Here is an 18,992-nt window from a genome sequence, read left to right as displayed (position 1 = left end):
TTTCTCTCATAGTGGGGCGGAAATGACAACTTACCCACACCCGAGCAGTGGGTTCGGGCAGGAGGTTAGGTCGTCATTTTCGCCCCACTCTGAGAGAAATTGGATTACTGTACCAGGTAGGGACCTGAGAGGACAATGATCAGATTAATTAACATTGATACATACTCACATGTTTTCTAAAAATGAATAATGATTAAATTGAAATAATAGCAATAAATTATTGAAATTTTGTATGCAGTCACCGAAAAAAGACTACCAGAAGGTTTCGGGTTCAAGCCTCCTGGTTCTCATCTTCTCTCCCTTTCCTAATTAATGACTTGCTTCTGATTTCATAGGTTCACTTATCGGTTTGGTTTTGATTTGCATAAGAAAATGATGGTTCTAAAATCAATAAGAATTGATAAAACGAAACAAGTAAAACCCAATAACTCAATTTTCTGATTTCATAGGTTCTCTTTTCGGTTTGATTTTGATTTGCACTGAAAAAACGATGGTTCTAAAACAAATAGGAACCGATAAAATGAAACCGGTAAAATCGAATAACTCAATTTTACGTATTTTATTATGATCAAGCAAAGGCTAGTTCAATGTTTCTAAGATGGTTTTTATATGGTGTTAGAATGAACAGTAAGAGAATTCATAATATATATTGAGATGCTAAGCTTTAGTTATTATAAACCTATCTGTTCATGCTCTCAAACTAGGTGTAAAAGGAATCTAATTAAATAGTACAAAGGTGAAACTGAATGTGAATCAACACTACAAACCAACACTACAAACCACATGTAAGTAGAATGTGAATCAGAGTTAAACATATTGCAAATTGAAATTGTAAATTATTTTCCAAAATTGGTACTATAAATCACATGTAAATCGGATGTCACTAAATAGAAATCGATAAATCGAACTGAGTGCAAAATGAATCTGATTTTAATTGCTTCATATCAGTTTGTTTTGATTTGCACCTTCCCAAAAGATAAATAGGAATATTTTCAAACTAAATAACTAGAACCGGACTGATTGGCACCCTTACCTCATGACTTCATCCAACCTCCAGCTTGAAAAGGCATTTGAAGATAGTTTGTCAATTTAGGTTTCCCTCTTACGTGGCCATTGCCAATTTGCCACAGCTGGCAACTGACTTCTCTATCAAGGAAAAAAAGAAAACCCTAAAGGCTATGTTTGGCTGTGATACATCCAATATTCATCGGGCCAATCAACGAACGCCACGTGTCACAGACGACCCGCTCCATAGCCAAGGGGAACGAACCGGGGTCCCAGCACCCGGGCGCGGCCTGCACCCAGGCGCGGCCTCACCTAGGCGCGGCCTCACCCAGGCGCGGCCACCACTTGGGCGCGGCCTCACCTAGGCGCGGCCACACATCAGGGCGCGGCCTCACCCAGGCGCGGCCTCACTCAGGCGCCGCGGCCTCACCCAGGCGCAGCCACACAGCAGGGCACGGCCTCACCTAGACGCGGCCTCACCCAGGCGCGGCCACCACTCCGGCGCGGCCTCACCTAGGCGCGGCCACACATCCAGGCGCGACCTTATCCAGGCGCGGCCTGCACCCAGGCACGACCTTATCCAGGCGCGGCCTGCACCCAGGCACAGCATCGTGGGCACGTGAGGAGGGGGCTACCCACTTATGACCCGATCGTATCGCTAAGACTCATGTCACCACCAGGACTCTAGACCGCCGCTTAGAGGTCACGTCACCCAGACGGATTCAAGCACCAAGGACGTTATCACCACACGCGGGTATCTATCCACCAAGGATCTTGATACCACTAGGACACTCCCTCCTGCAGGGAGATGATCAATCAGGATAGAGCCCCGTTACCCAGGGCCTCTATCCACTCAACGGGACAATCGCCATCAAACTGGGACTCTCCACACCGCCATACGCTACTATAAAAGGCAAGGTACACAACTCCATCAGGGGACATCTAAACTCATACTGAATAATCACTATTCATCTGTTTGCGCCAGGAGATCTAACTTTGACATCGGAGAGCCCTAGGCCGGAACCACACCGGTTCTCTCTGTTGACCCCTTAGTCCACTTGCAGGTGACGGCACTCGCAGGACCGCTCGATGATTTCTTGACGCAACAGGCTGACAAGAAATGTAAAGAAAAGAAAAAAAAAATTTATTCTTTTTTTTGAATTTGAGAAGAGGGATAGACATATAAATCAATCATTGTATCATCATGATTTTATCTTCAGACCGAGTTTCCCTCCACCCACAGTGAATGAGATCCCATTCACCGGGAGGGGGGGAAGAGGGCGAAAATGGATATCAAAAGGCTATTTTAGAATATACTAAAACTTTAGGAGAGGTTTATGAATCCTATGATAGTGGGTGAACCATCCCATACATTCGGTTGGAGGAAAACTTTATCCTTTGTCTTATTATGTTCATTTTTTTAAGAGACAATGTTCTCAGCGTTGAGGGGGGGGGGTAGGCTGCACCCAGACACATGGGGAAGGCCACAATGACCACCCTACCCCCTGAGTGGTAGGCCCATGTGTCTGGGCCCAGCCTACGCTGCGGCACAGAGAACATGAGCCCTTTTTTTAATACACAACCGTGTATGAAAATTTTCCCCTTTCCTTTATTTCAAATTTCAACCACCAAACATAACCTATAATATTCCTACTATTGCGCAAAAAATTAAAAAATAAAGGCAATTTTATCTACCTATGCACGTGGCAGATTTCAGGAACCCCAAATACTCATCAGAGACGAAGAACTCCTCAGACCTCAGTCGTTGGTTCCATCAGTAGGTTCTTACTCTTACAAAGCGAAGTTTGCTCCCTCCGCTTGACATTCGGAGGAGAATTTGAGGCAGTGTTTTAGTGTTGTTGGGCGTCATGGAGAGAAATCTCTGCCTTTGAACTCTGTGAGAAAAAAGTTTGGGAAAGATGCAGGCGCAGTTAATCCATTCTCCAATTGTTTCGAGAGGGAAGCTCCCCTTATTGGCTTCCATCGATTCCCTCCCTTGTTCTATCCCTTTATCCAGAAGGAGAACTTCAAATTCATGTAAGTTGCTGCTTATTTTCCCTTTTAATTCTGCTCAAAGTTTCAGGTTTTTCAGTTTGTGCTGGTTTTTGTTGGATATGAAGATTTGGTTCCCTACAAATATTGCTTAACGCTTGGGGATTCTAATTGTTAAATGGGCTTACGGTGATTGACTTGAACTGAAGTAAACCTTATCTCAACTTATCACCTCGCTTAACTGCGTATAGCTAAAAAAAAACCAATGGAAATAGGAAGCATATATTGCTTCTTTATCAAAATACCCATTTAAGTTTAGCTGGATGTTTTGTCTTAGTTACAGAATGCACAAAAAAATAGCAACACAAGTCATATCCTTTAATCACAAATGCATTCCATGTTGCTGAGAATGTAAGGAATTTTAAGTTGGAAAAAATAAGAGCAATGAGATTGGTTTAAAAGAATAACAATTCTTATGAATAAATTATATACTTCAACAACTGTTACCTTTTGATTTGGAGAATATGATTCTTTATTCAGGTATCACAATATTAATGATTTTGAATTGATGATAAATGCTTCATCGAGTTAGATCACTTTTTTGTTGGTAATTTTATAATTATAATTTCTACTATTTATCACTTATTTCATAATAAGTGAATGACACTTCAGTTAACTTGTTTGCAGTGAGATACAAGGATATATTGAGGTTGAATTCAGTGTGTGGAACAACCAGAGCTCAAGCTTCCAATGTCAGTATTGGATCTGGAGGCTACGAAGGACGGGAGGAAAATGATAAACGCAATATCTCCATAGGAGGTCCTCCGAGTGAAAATTTAACTGAATCGTGAGTCATGTGGATCAGTTGTGTTGTTAGCAAGGGCAGATCAATTCCTGTATTTAATAAAAATTTGAGGATTCCATTACTGTTGATGCTCCAATATATAATTCTTTTTCCTTGTGAGGCAAATTTTCTGATACGTTTGCTTTCCCTTTTATTTATGTGGTTCATTCTTTAAGTCATCCATAATCTCCGCATGAAAATTAGTTTTGGGGCAATCAGATACATATCACTAGTTAGTTGCAATTTTTGTTCCTAGTTAATTCTTGAGAGAATGTGAGTCATTGGCTTCAATTCTATAGATTGAATGGTCATGACAAATCATGGGGAAATATTGACATCTGTCATATTCTCAATTGTTTCGAGTTCCCTAGACTACTGGTTGGTGCGTTGTAGTGCTTGTCAGACTAGCAAACCTTGTGAGTTTCTATTGTTCCAAGAAATGTATGAATCTTCGGTTATTATTTTCTTGTTCAAGATAAAGGGGGAAAAAAATATCTTAAAAAGGTATTTCAGCTTCAAGAGTAAAGGAACATATTTTCTTTTGGTCTTCCAGTTAAAAAGTTTAGAGGTATAGAATTAACACTAAAGTAGAACATTTCCATGTTCTATATTTATCCTTCAAAGGGTCAGAGGATTCCTGAAGAGTTCAATCCCCCAACCTCCGGGTGATGTAGATTGAAATATGAAGAAAACAAGACCAAAACACTGTTCATGTGAACAGTGTCACAGCCCATATTTGCCTTGTGAGCATGTTTTTTTAGAAGATCTTGTGGGCCCATCAAGTGAAAAAAGATTCTATCCTAATGCTATCATAGTTTAGTTTCCATTTTCAGTTTTAGAAAGTATATTTTATTTCATTTAGGTAGCTTCTAATTTCAGTTACCATTTTTGTAGGAGTTTCTATTTTGATGTATGGCAGCTAGATTTATAGGAAGTTTCTATTTTGGTTGTAAGGCTGCGTACATTATGCCCCTCCCTAGACCCTGCAGTGGCGGTAGCCTTGTGCACTGGGTACACACTTTTTTTTTATTTTGGGTTGTAAGCTACTTGTTAGCAAACACTTCCTATTTTTGTAACCCATTCTTCTATATAAATAAGGAGCAAGGCTGAATACAAGGGACGATTGAAGATTAAAGAAAATAGAGAGCTATGACTTGAAGCTGTGAGAGGCAGTGACGGTGGGATGCGGCAATGGTGCGAGGCCGTGGGTGAGCGATCCTCACAGTCCAGGGTCTCTCACCCACTCCTTTCACCGTTGCCACATCCCACAGCCACTGCCTCTCACAGCTTCAAGTCATAGCTCTCTATTTTCTTCAATCTTCAATCTTTAATCGTCCCTTGTATTCAGCCTTGCTCCTTATTTATATAGAAGAATGGGTTACAAAAATAGAAAGTGTTTGTTAACAAGTAGCTTACAACCAAATTCAAAACTTCCTGTAAATCTAGCTGTGATACATCAAAATAGAACTCCTAAAAACAAAAACAGTAACAAATTGAAATTAGAAGCTACCTAAATGAAATAAAATATACTTTCTAAAACTGAACAAACTAAACTATGGCAGCATTAGGATAGAATCTTTTTCCACTTGATGGGCCCACAAGATCTTCTAAAAAGCATCCTCACACAAGGCAAATATGGGCTGTGACACTGTTCATGTGAACAGTACCATGAATGGTGTTTTGGTCTTGTTTTCTTCATATTTTCATCTACCTCACCGGGGCACGGGGGTTGAGTGTGCTGGTCCTTAGCTTTCAAAAATGAGGAAGTAAAAGAATAAGAAGAAGAGGAGAACACTTGTATTTAATTTGATAGGAGGAAAACTGGGTTGGACTACATGCTTGACACTTGTTTATGTGAGCTTGCAAACTCTGGCTTCATTCTGAATTTTCAAACACAAATTTTAAGTCATAATGGAAGTAATAAATTTGGTAAATTCCCAACCAGTATTTGATCCTTTTGACTATTAACTAAACTAATCCTACAAGACAGCATACTGCTAAAATTTTGAAGTTGTTTTCAAACTTCAGAACTAATGAGATGCCACTATTTTAGGATCCCTCAAAACTCATCTTAAAAATTAGGTAAAATAGTCAGCTTTTGAGCCCACTTACAAACAGAACTCTGAACATGAGTTCAACACAATCTGGCATCCTCGTAAATCCAAATGTGGCTTTCAGATAAGTCAAAAGGTTCGGCACGACACTTTCAACCTGAGTTGAACTTATGGATTTCCATGACACTTCATAGTAAGGAACCTATTTGCACTTCAGATTTCTTATATGATCATCTTCCACATGGTGCAGTAATGTAATTAAAAATTTCTAAAGCATTTAAGTCCATGTTCTATCGTAGTCCAATGGACATCAGTTTTTTTTTCCCCAGTTAAACCAAACTCAAACATAGATCTCATGAATTTGCAGGGCGAAACCTCCTAATCGACTTCCTTATCCAGTATCCGTAGCTATTGTGCTACTTGGATGTGCTTTAGCTTTTTCATTGATTGCCTTTGTGAAGGGAGGACCTTCATCACTCATGGAAGCATTTGCAAAGTCAGGCTTCACTGCTGCCTTCTCATTGATATTTGTTTCTGAGATTGGAGACAAGGTGAATTATCTGCCTTGCCTGGATAGACATAAGCTAATGTTTTTCAATTTTTTTTTTTTTGAATTTAAGTGGATACATGGTATATAATTAGAGTTCAAGTAGGATTTGTAAAGTTTATTTTCATTTTGTCTATTGATCAAAGAAACAATTAGTTTTCGTGTGTGCGTGTGTGTGTGTGTCCTAGTTTCTAAATCATCACTATTTAAAAAAAAAAAAAAAAACTAGGAAAAGACCCTAATAGCAGCCAAGCTACTATTTGCTCTGTAATAATTCCAAATTACAAACAGATCCAAAGGAATTCCTGGAAAGATTCTCATTTCAAATAATTATCAGATGGCCTCTGATACACAATTAACTTTGATTGAGCTCATCTCAGAAACTACTCATCTTATAGCAAAATTAAATTTGATGATTCCTGGAAAACCCCTCTTTTCAAATAATTACCAGATGGCCCCTGCTATACAAAAGTAACTTTGATCAACTGCATCTCCAAAACTACTCATCCTATAACAATGTTTAGCTTAACCTGTAACTTTTAAAAAACATATCTAATGACATAAACTCCAGCTGAAAAAGAAATGTCATTTGGGGACAACGAGCCAAAAACCAACTTCCATTAGAAAAAAGTGGGAAAAAAGAAAACACTATTGCAACTTACTGGAAACCTGCAACAGGGTCTTGCTTCACATCATAATAGCGTTAAACTGTGTATGGAAGGTGTGGGAGATATAGAGATTTTATATTGAAGCCCAGCATGTATACTCTAGATTGATGCTTTCTGTTTTAACCACTCATATTTGTGTTGTATCTGTACTTGTTTGGACATGAAATATGGCTGACACTGTGACACTTGTTTACTTGGGCAGACATTTTTTATTGCTGCACTGTTGGCCATGCAATATAAAAAAGGATTGGTATGGAAAATTTATACTATTTATTTTGCTGCACCCCTCTCTCTCTGCAGTGTTGGCCATGCATTGATATTTGGAGATAGACTGTTATTCTGAACTGTTAATTTAATTGACCAGGTCTTGTTGGGCTCGATGGGTGCTCTTTCACTTATGACAATCCTGTCTGTGGTAATAGGACGGATATTCCATTCAGTGCCAGCTCAGTTTCAAACAAGTAAGTTGGGAGCTATAAATGTTCAGCGATACGACTTGGTGGATTTGTAGGAGAATGATCTTCATACGTCTAACAAAGTGTGTTGAAGATAACAATAACGATTGATGATACTATTGTGGATTGACATTATTAATGACCAAATATTGATTTTTCCTAAAATGTGACCTCTTTAAGAATGTTGATGCCAAAAAATGACTAATATATTAGTAAAAAATGGATTTATCGGATGTGTGCACTAAACGATATTATGCGTTTGAGGACTGTGTGCCTCAAACAACTTTTAAGTTTGTCTCACTTAATGACTAGTGGAGGAAAGGTTGATCCCTAAAATTTGTTCTTGAGAAGCTTTATCTCTAGAGAGTGTATACCAAGAGAAGATGGCATGCTACTTTTTATAGACCCATGATCGCTGATAAGCTGAATGCACTGATTCAGGCTTCCTCGCTCGTAAACTTTCCTTCAGATCATTCCAAACACCCTTTGCAGTAGTATGAAACATAACATTGGCAGCAATAGTAGGATCAATACTATTCCACAACCATATCTTGAGTGTGGAATTCTCTTGCATCCAATCTTCATATACAGTAAAAGTAGCAGAATCCTTAGGATCAACTGAAGGAGGATCATTAGTGAGGTATTTCATCTTTCCTTTAGCATGAATGTCAACAAGAACTGCTTAAGACCATAACATGTAATTAGATATACCATTCAATTTGATGTTGGCGATCTGAATATGAACAGTGTCCATCGGAGCCTTTGGATCAGCCGTCGTGCAGGTAGGAAATATGGGAATCAATGAAAGCATCGACAGCTGCAAGGATCAGTAGTAGGACTTCAGTCCAGTAACAGTAGATTGATTCTAGCACAAAACAGCAGCAAAGGATAGCAACTGGCAATAGATAAAACCCAGATTTGGGTGATAATTAAGTAGCTGGCAGAACACAGGTCTGATGGGCCTGGTTTTATGATCGAAGGAGCCTTGTACCCACAGAAATAAGTGCCCAAAAGATTGGGAAAATCAGAGGGCTGGATTGTACACAGGAGCAAATATTGATGGGAATATTTCTGCCCAAAAAACAGAGTATCCTCCAGCCAATGAGAGAAATTGTATTGCAGCAAATCAGGAGCTTGGATCAGCTCAATAATACATTTGAGTGGTCCTTGTAGTAGTTGTAGGAATTAGTCCTCAAAATCTCAGGAATCAGGTGTCTGCATAAAAACTAATTGAAGATTCAATATCTTCAATAAAACAGACCTGTGGTAGATGAATTCTTCATATAACTTGATGAAGATGGACTTGAAACACCATAGATCAGCAGTGTAGGTATAAGAAGCCCTAGTTTGTCTTCATTCCATCATAAACTAGGGCAGAGAATATGATATAAGCAGCACAGGCTGCTGCAACCAGGAACCGAGATCACTCCTTGAAGAACAATCAAACCGGTAATGTGAGAGGATCGGTCACTGGTCCTTATTGCTCTTATACTACGTGACAATATCGGAATATGGAACCAGCAATCAAGGGGAAGAAGAAGAGATTGAGAGAGACAACAAGAGGCTGCTAGAAAGACTAACAACTGATAACCAGCCTCCCCTCCTACAGTTATATTTATAGTGAAGCAAATTACAATAGAAGCTTTCCTATTCAGACTAGGAAAGAAACTGGGAAATCAAAATAACTAAAACAACTAAACATAGTACCCTAGACTAACTAGGAAAATAGAAATAAAGTGATGGAGACAATCCAGGATAGAAGAGGGACTCCTATCATGGTACACATAGAATCCCTCACAGTTTAACAAAGATCAAACCAGTAGCAAAAAAAAACTAGAAACAGCCATTCGTAGGGTACTCAAAATCCAAAAATCGCAGGGTACTGAAACCCTAAAACCGCATAGGGTTAGGGTTCTCTATTAGGTCAAAATTTTGACCACAGACACTCCAATATAGAGAGTATATCCCCAAAATTTCACAATGATCAACCCATGATAAATAGGGTTCTTGAAAAATTCCACAAAAATTTAGGGTTTTGGAAGAACGGAGGAGATCTGATCCAATACACAGAAAGAAGATGGTAAGTCCTCAATACTGTACTCAGTATTATTATTGACTTACCGGAGGAGGAGAATGTACCAACAGCCCCAAAAATACCACAGGGAGATCAAACCCTCATTATGCATGGAGAAAAATCTCCTGTGCAGGTTAAAAAAACAAAACAGAAAACCCCTTGCGCAGATGAATAACATCAAGTAGACTTCTTCTTCATGAAACACAGACCAGAACTCCTCCAGTAATCACTACAGCAGTACTTGAACAAATCCTAGTTGTGCATGCTTAAGATATAGGGTTCTACTGAACACAAAGCAGCATAGGTGGCTGCACACAACAAAATAGGGAAGAACCCTGACAGTCGCTTAAATTCAATGATGGAGAGGACAGTAGGTACTGAAATCAATGCTCTGATACCACGTGATAGTATTAGAACTTGAAATCAATACCTGCGCACAAAGAGAAGAAAAGAGGAAGTAGAGGGAGACGAAGAGAGAAAGAGGAGAAAACGACTTGTTGACTCTTCGTGAGTTAACGTTGATTTATGTTTATTGCTTTTTTTTTAATGAATATGCTTATATTATATCCTATGCTTTGTTATTAGCATAATTATATCATATTGCATTGATATGGCTTCAATGTTTCATAAACATAATTATATAAAATTATCATTGCTATATTACATAGTCATTAATGCACGGCTACAACACCTAGGCGGGTGCCTTGTTGCCTAAGCACCACTCTAATGCCTTGGGTCGCCTAGGCCCTGCATGATAACACTTCTGTTTCTGTTTTTTTTTTTTGTTCCTGAGAACAAAAAAAGAATAGAAATACGTTGGTTACCGCCGGTTCATTTTTTTGTTCCTGGGAATGAACCAGTTGCTGAGAAACACAAAAAAGAAGCTTTAATTTGAAACTCTGTGTTCTAGAAACAAAAGGGAGAAATAAGAGAGGGGGGGGGGGGGGAATTACCGACACTACCGCCATCACCTCCAATGCAACTTCGGCCACCACCAACACTGCCACCCATAGTTGTCAAGCCGTCGCCTAGGCATCCAAGCGGCGGCTTTGTCTGGGTTGGTGCCTTTGTCGCCTAGGCGGCGCCTATGCACCTTGCTGGTGTTACCTTAATTTTTGCCCCCTCGACTGCCTTGGTTTTCCTAGGTGCCATGACAACGATGCCGCCACCACCACCACCGCCACTACCACCATCACCACCACATTTTCAGCGCCACCACCCCCACCCCCACCGCCATCGCCACCACCAACACCTCCACCACCACCACCACCATATTTGGGTTTTTTAGGTATTTAATGGCATTTTTTTTTTGTAAATTTAAAGAAGTTCCAGAAACATGAATTACTATGCGTTACCAAACACATTTTTTTTTGTCCAAAAATTTGTCCCAGAAATTGAAAGACCAAAAATTATTTCTGGAATAGAAACATGGCCCTAGTCGCCTTGACAACTATGAGAAAAAACAGCTCACTGTTAGAGAGAACAGAATGCTTCTCTAATCGTGGGAGGGGGAATATTTTATAACATAGACATATTATGTGTTTACATGTAAGGACATCTTTATGTGTAAATTACACATGAGGATATAATAACATAAAGACACTACCAGAAATACCCCTGCGGTACTACTAATCTCTTAACAAGACATATCCAGCATATCGATAGGTATTGACCATGTATCGACCCGATACAGTTGATACATGGTCGATAGCAACTTTTTTGAGGTATCATATTAGTACCTTAAGGATAGGATATGTATCGACCGGTACGGTATGATACTTAAAACCTTGTTTGAGTCTACAGCCTAAGAAAGGAGTCTGGGAATTTGGTGAATACAGTGCGTAGGTAGTGGGTACTGTTTTCTAGTTTTGAGGGTAACAGAAATGAGATCTACAAAGGTGGAAAGAGGAATTTTGGATGAAATATGACAGAGTAATTATAGGAAGATAACAATGAATCTCTGTATGTGTGTGTGAGAGGATAATTCAGAAATTTTATTGAGGGCAAAGAGAAATCCAAATGAACAAAGACCTTACTATACAACACAAGGCCCAAATAAATTCTACAAACAAAGCAGATCACAAAAGTCAGGGATTTCTGTGCCAGGAAACAGGATAAGATCATAAATTCTCTATTTGGATTTTTCTAGTTTTCTGTTTCGAGCCAGGATGAGATCTGCTTTTAACTTAAAATCAAGGGAGGGGTTTACCTGACGTACGTAAATATAGGAGGGGGGGAGGGGCATCTTGGCAGGTCTTTTTGTTTTACTGATCCATTGGAGTTTGTTGGGATCCTGTCAATACTTGGAATTGATGGAGAGTTATTAAAGACAATTCATTTTCACTAATTTTGTTTAGCATTTGATTGACAGATTCAAAGATCATTAAGACAAATTTAATGAGAGAGATTGGGGGGGGGGGGGAGGGGGTGGATGCAAAGAAGGGTGCCAATCTAAAGTGAAGGGCTGGGCCAAACAGCAGTGTGTCAGAAAATGATACATTTCCCAATATTTTCTATGTGGTGCATGAGTTATTTTTTATTTGTTCTGTTGAATTCATTTATTTTGCATAATCTGGTTCATTGTTGATTTATCTTATACATTCCTATACCTCTGCATATACTGGATAGTCCTTATTGTAAAGCAATATCTTGCAAAAATTCATAAACATGCATATTCTTCAGTCAGCTCCATATCTTTGGAACCTGATGAAACTTTGGCTTTATATGAGCTCTACTTTCACAATATAATGTTACATATCTTGCAAGCTCTAATGCATCACTGATACTGTGGCTATCTGAACAGCCTTGCCCATTGGAGAATATGCGGCAGTTACTCTTCTTATGTTCTTTGGTCTTAAATCCATAAAAGATGCATGGGACCTGCCACCGGATGTGACCGAGAGTGGTGAAAAGAACTCAGAACTTGGGGAATTTGTTGAAGCTGAGGAACTTGTCAAGGAAAAGGTTATTACTCTAATTTTCAGCCTGTTTTTTTTTATGAATTTTTATTGGCTATGCTCTCTCTCTCTCTCTCTCTCTCTCCCCCCCCCCCTCTTCTCCACGGTTCATAATAATGGTTATTGTGTTTAATGTCCCAGGTGGCAAAGCGGCTCACAAATCCACTAGAAATCATCTGGAAGTCTTTTAGCCTCGTATTCTTTGCTGTGAGAAACTTCTTGTCTTCATTTATGGGAATTTTCTTAATTTTTAATGCATGCATGATACCCATATAACATGTTGGCTTGAGAAATAAAAAAAGAACGCAGAAACTGTTTCATCTATGATTATTTGTGTTCCTCCATGATCACTTTTCGACTGATTGATTGCTGAGAGGAGTATCTTCCAAGAAAACAACTCATAACCAAGAAAATTAAGTGATGGGATTTTGAACACTTCCAGGAATGGGGAGATCGCTCAATGCTTGCAACAATTGCTCTAGGTGCTGCACAGGTATGACTTTTAGATTATAACCCAAGGGAGGAACAAGTTCTCTGAACGCTTAGAAAAATTCATTTTTGCAATCTCATTTTACCATCTTTCTTACAGTCCCCATGGGGTGTGGCTAGTGGGGCCATTGTTGGACACCTACTTGCGACATTTATAGCAATTCTGGGAGGAGCATTTCTTGCCAACTATATTTCTGAAAAACTGGTATTAACAACCGAACCAAGTTTTGTGTCTTATCTGTTAACTGCTGAAACCTGTATTTAGCCATCTTAACTCTCATTGTTTCTCATTTAGGTTGGCTATTTGGGTGGAGTTCTCTTTCTTATATTTGCAGTTGCCACATTTATGGGAGTTTTCTGAGAAATCTTTGGGAGTCTGCTTGAAAGAAAAATTTCCACCAAGAGGGTGAGTCATGCCCTTAAAGTCACCAGACAGAATAAGGTATTCATAAAAGTGTATCCATCTAGAATTTGCACTTCCTTGGGTTACACTCATTCTTTTATGGTAAGGTTGAAGGTTAGACTTATCTAAATTACGTTCTAGGAATCACTGAGTTGATTTTACACTAGAAGTATGGTTGTTCTTGAAGTTGGAGTTTGTATATTTTGTATGTGCACTGGCAGGTGGTAGAAAAGCTGCAGTTGCACTTTCTATCCCAAAAGAAAAGGCTTACCGAACTTGTTCACCTCTCTCTCTTTTTAATATTTTTTGACTGAAGAAGCCAAAAATTGGACTCATGATGCGGCACAATCTATTTTCATCAATTTGTGTTTCTAGATATTGGTGTACTGTCAAATTTTATGTATTTTTTAATAATAAATGAGAGATCACTGTACCATGGACTTTAAATGATGTAACCTTTTATAGTCTTGTTCATATGAAAATGTTTGTTCCTATTACATTATAATTACATGATTTGCTATTACTGCTCTTATGTTCTTAAATTCTTTAAAAAAGGCATACCCAATGCACGAAGCTCCCACCATTGCGGGGTCTGGGGAGGATCATAATGTACTCAGCCTTACCCCTACTTTCACAGAGAGGCTGTTTCCAGATATGTTTTTGAATTCCTTAAAGTTAAAATGGTCACTAAATGCTCCGAGGTTTTCTGACAAGAAAAGAGTGAGTTATGGAAATCTAAACAATAAGAAAATGAAATGGGTGGGGTAATGGGTAATATTTCTTTGATGTGCTCTGATAAATGTACCATTTTTTAGGGTTACCATTAAAGGGTGAGCCTTGGCGCAATGGTAAGGTTCTATTGCAACCTGGTGGTCATGGGTTTGAATCAAGGAAACAACCTCTCCGAAGTGGGTTAAGGCTATGTACATCTGCCCCTTTCCCAACTCTGCAGTAGCAGGAGCCTCGTGCGTTGGGATGTCCTGTTTTAGACAGGATTACCCCTGAGGGTGATCGACTGTATGTTTTAAGGTACAGAAAATGCACGAATGAACCAGCCAAAAATTGAAGAAAAAAAGGCGCCTGGCAAGAGTTCAGATTTGCTACCCACATGGGGACGGGTGGGGAGAGGCGGATCCCACACCCCCATGGAAGGTTCAGATCTGTCCCCACCCGTCCCCATGTGGGTAGCTGATCCGGACTCACCTGGCAAGGGATGGATCTGAAGAGTATAATGATTAATAGAACATATATATATGGGCTATATACTTGCACTCTGAAAAATTTTCAAGAATAATTGTACGTTCTTCATCCATGAGGGGTTGAAACTATGCATAATGGGATGGATGATTTGAGGGTTAGGGAAACATCAGCGTTCTTGTGGATTCTTAAGGAGTGAAACCTCATTCCAGGTAGCAACATGGAACTAAATCTTTGTCGGAACTTACAGTTTCGACCGAAATATCTCGTTAGAGACCGAGACGAAACTTATGGTCAATACTGGATCGTACCAGGTTTCAACCATATTTTGAATACTTCAGTATACAGTTTCGACCAGTTTTAATCTATCCCATGACATTTCGACTTTGGCCCACAAAAATACTAGGTTTCGATCGAAACTTGGAAAATCTCGATTTTGGTCAGGGTTTACATTGGCTTCAAAACTGTGATTTAGAACTTTGGGTAGCAAGTTGTATCTCTCCACTAGTTGTGGACATGATTTGTGTACGAGGAAATTATTTTTCTGGGGGCTAAAATGGATTTTTTTACGGGGCTTTCTTTCAGGTGAAGGCCCCATGTTCTGAATCAAAATCATGGGAAAGATTTTTGTGTCTGTGAGTGGCCTTTGGGACAGCACGGGGCCAATAGGAGTGCATGCAAGAGCATCAATAGAGGCAGGATTTCCGCATTTACGGGGGTTGGGGCTCTCATTTTGCCCCATTATGTTTCTAGGAGTGCATGCAAGAGCCATGCTCTCGGACAAAATTATTTTTCGCCAAAATCATTTATAAGATTTTATGTGCCTAATGGGGCCCACTCTAGTGTATGACCGCTTGATTTAATGCGTTCCATCAACTTCGGAGCTTTTGGTGTATCGGTCAAGTACTTAACATAAGAGTTACAACTAAAAAGAGTTTTGTACTTAATCTCTTAACTTTTTTTTTTTTCGCTAATGAGGGTTTCTACACCGAAGGCCTAACTATTCCATCGGGTACATGCGAGCCTCATAGTCACAAGACCAGGTCATTCAAGGATGTAAGAGGAAAACCAATTAAATCCAAGGTGAGTAGCCCCAAATAGTTTAAAGGAGTTGACCACAGGTCGCCTGTTGATTTAAACTAGTGTCCATGCCAACTCCGCTACCCCTTTGGGGTCTACTTCATCTCTTAATTAAGAACACATATCCTCTCTTAAAAATCCTGATCCCTCTAAAATGTAACTTGTTTTTACATTTAGTTCATGACCAAGACATTAGTTACTACATAAAAATTAATGTTGCTGATCCATACGGCGTTACTGTGCTCCTTCTAGTAATATTCCTCGCCCAATTTGAACTATCCTATTTTGATATGCACAGGAACTTCTAACAACATCCTGAAGGATTCAGGTTGATCTTATAGTCTCTTATATCAAGGATATTTGTTTTGATAGATTTGGGTTATGTGCTGATAGGCCAACAAGTTGAAGCTGAAGGCAGGGGTCTTCTTCAGGGCCTCTTAACAGCATACCAGTTAGGATGGAATGTTGTATATATATATATATATTTTTTTTTTTGATAATAACAAGTAACAAAAATATATTACCACACAAAATTTACACTTTAGATATTTGGACAGATTCTCAAATGAAGCTAGAGCCGAACAAGTTTTTGTGGCCATGAAACTCATTTCCCATTTTTTTTTTGAATGTTTCTTGTCTCTATAATGATATTGTGTTTTGTATTCGATCTAATAATGAAGTCATTTCGCTGTTGAAGTGTATGACCAAAAAGGTTATGAAGGAGGAGTCGAATTTTTTGGGTTTAGGAGTTTTTTTTTATTAACATAAACGGGTTCAGGATCTTTTGAAGATGTGTTTCTTTATTGTCTTACTGGTTCCTTTGAATCTCATTAAAAAATAAAAAAGGGAAAAAAGATCGTGCCACGACCCATATTTTCTTTAAACGCAGCGTTAGACGCAACGGATCGATATGAACCGTTGATTTTAATCCAAAATCATATGTACTGTGACTACTGTCCAACATATGAACCCATAACCTGCTAACACTTTTCCTTTAACCGGTTAACACTTTTCCCTTAACCGATTAGAGGAGCAGATGCAAAAACATAAAAAAAAAAAAAGCCTCATCGAACATCGCAGGGTCTTCTTCTGGGCTGGTGGTGGGGAAAACCTTTTTTCTAGCAAATGTTCTTCCTTCATTTGTGAGAACTACCCCATTTGAGATCCAACATCGTTCCGGAGAATCTACGCCATATTCCGATCAGTTGAGAGAAAATCTAACTTGTACTTTGTACAACCATTGAGACATGAAGGAAGATAAAAACAGAGTAATGGTAGATTGGCTTTGAATTGTTAGTCTTCTTCTTCTTTATTAATGGTAGATTAATTTTTGTGGTTAAGGGTAAGGAATTTTAAACAGGTTCAGGATTTGCAAACCCAAATCCTACAAGGACTGATGTATGAGTATGACCGTGGAAACATAAGGGCTAACTAAATTTTTTCTTGAAAACTAGCTATTTTTTAAGACTATTGTCAGAGACCTCAATCAATAATGTGTTGAACAATATTGTTCTTCATGGAAAGTTAAGAAATTTATTTTTTTTCTTTTTTGGGGGTGCGAGACTTCAGAAGATTAGAAACACAGAGTCTTTAGAACCCTAAGAATCCAACTGAGAAATCCCCAAATCAAGAACTTGAATCCAACGGAGTCATCCAGTATAGGTACCTCATGTAAGCGGAGATGACTGTTGCTCTTTCAACCCTGTTCACGCCTTCCCTCTTCCGTACTCCTCCCCTAACCCCTCACCCCCTCCCCTTTTTCCCCATCCCAGTCCCTACCCATGCTCTGTTTTTTCATCCCATCTCAATAGAATTCCACTTTTTTCTTTAGGATACTAGGGTTTATTGCAGAGATCGTAGTTTTTACCTAATGTTCCCTCTTCCCTACTCCTCCCCTAACCCATCTATTGTCTTGATGATGGAATTGGAAGATCACATAGAACGAATTCTATGGACTGAACAACAGAAATTGGATTTAGAAAGAAGAAGAAAAGTTTTTCAAAACTTGTATTTTTTTTAAATTTTATTGAATACACTTGGGAATCTTGGTACAAGAGGCTAGTTTCAATGATGCACTATTCAAAAAGAAGTTGCAGGAACCATCATTCCGCATTAGGGTTTGAAAAAACTTTCTTCTTCTTCTTCTCAAATATCCGACGATTTCAATGGTTCCTCTTCTTCATTTGTTGTCGTCGGCGTTGCCACGAGAGCTTTTCTTTTCTTGGCTGATACCAAGAAACGCTATTTGCTGTGTCCAAAGATGATTTGCAGAACACATATGGCACTTCTTCTCCATCTCCTTCTCCATCTCCAGCAGGTTTATTGCCGGAGACGGCCTGTTCATAACCGAAGAAGAAAGTAATTTTCATTTCTTCATTTAAGTTGTTTTCATAACCGGAGATAGGAGGTGGTAACGGTAACTTTAGGATAATCAGGTACAATTAATACCAACAGTTAAGATTGCAGTCACAAGAATCAACGGCTAACATTGATCTATTGCGTTTAATGCTGCGTTTAATAAGTGTCGCGCTATGCGACCAATCACTCAAAAAAAAAACCTAAAAATTATATGAACTAAAATTCAAGCACAACTTAGAATAAGAAAATAAGAAATTATAAAAATGGGGCAGAATTTATAGGTGGACCCATCTGGAGAAAATTCTTCAGGTGGGCCCTATTTCTGCAACATGGTATGTCAGATTGGCGTGTAACTTTGTGCAGAAGAGGACTTCAGGGTCACACAAAGCATAAAAGGGCAAAAACCACAGGGCGACCAAATCTGACCTTGGCTTTGAACACTTTAGTTTACTCATGTGCAACCTTGGGTTTAATTACTCAAACCCCAGCAATTTTTGAGTTTTGGGTAGGATTTAAGTCAAGATTGGGCTGCTGCTGGTTCCTTTCTATGTGTTGATTGATGCCCAATGTTTACATGAAATTCATTGATGCTGTTCAAAAATATGTAGAAGAGTTTTATTGTCAAAATAAAAAAATAAGTACAAGAAAACATGTGGGTCACAGAAGACCGTTGAACTCAAGGGTGAGAGATGACGACTTAACTATGGGATCGTTTGGGGAGTCACTAAACCCAAATGTGAAACTCACTCAACCACAGAAGGACCTTAAATGAGAACACACTCACCAAACAAGAGGTTACATCAGACTCAAATTCTCTCTCTGCTTTTCAAATCTTGGTAATACAAAAATGGCCAAATGTTCTATGTGCC

The 18,992-nt window shown here is 39.0% G+C and overlaps 1 protein-coding gene across 1 annotated transcript; it reads left to right on the top strand.

The window, feature by feature from the left end:
- The first annotated feature begins 2,710 nt into the window (after positions 1-2,710).
- LOC122655767 (protein PAM71-homolog, chloroplastic) lies at positions 2,711-13,931 on the top strand. Its single transcript, XM_043850089.1, has 10 exons — positions 2,711-3,042; positions 3,685-3,844; positions 6,263-6,446; positions 7,313-7,360; positions 7,475-7,571; positions 12,443-12,603; positions 12,738-12,803; positions 13,039-13,089; positions 13,186-13,290; positions 13,381-13,931. The coding sequence occupies exons 1-10, from the start codon at positions 2,925-2,927 to the stop codon at positions 13,444-13,446; spliced, it is 1,056 nt and encodes a 351-aa protein (XP_043706024.1). The 5' UTR covers positions 2,711-2,924; the 3' UTR covers positions 13,447-13,931.
- The last annotated feature ends 5,061 nt before the right edge of the window (positions 13,932-18,992 follow it).

This window comes from Telopea speciosissima, chromosome 3 (assembly GCF_018873765.1).
Source record: "Telopea speciosissima isolate NSW1024214 ecotype Mountain lineage chromosome 3, Tspe_v1, whole genome shotgun sequence".
NCBI lineage: Eukaryota > Viridiplantae > Streptophyta > Magnoliopsida > Proteales > Proteaceae > Telopea > Telopea speciosissima.
The sequence above is the reverse complement of the archived record's forward strand: the minus strand, read 5'-3'. Positions and strand labels throughout refer to the sequence as shown.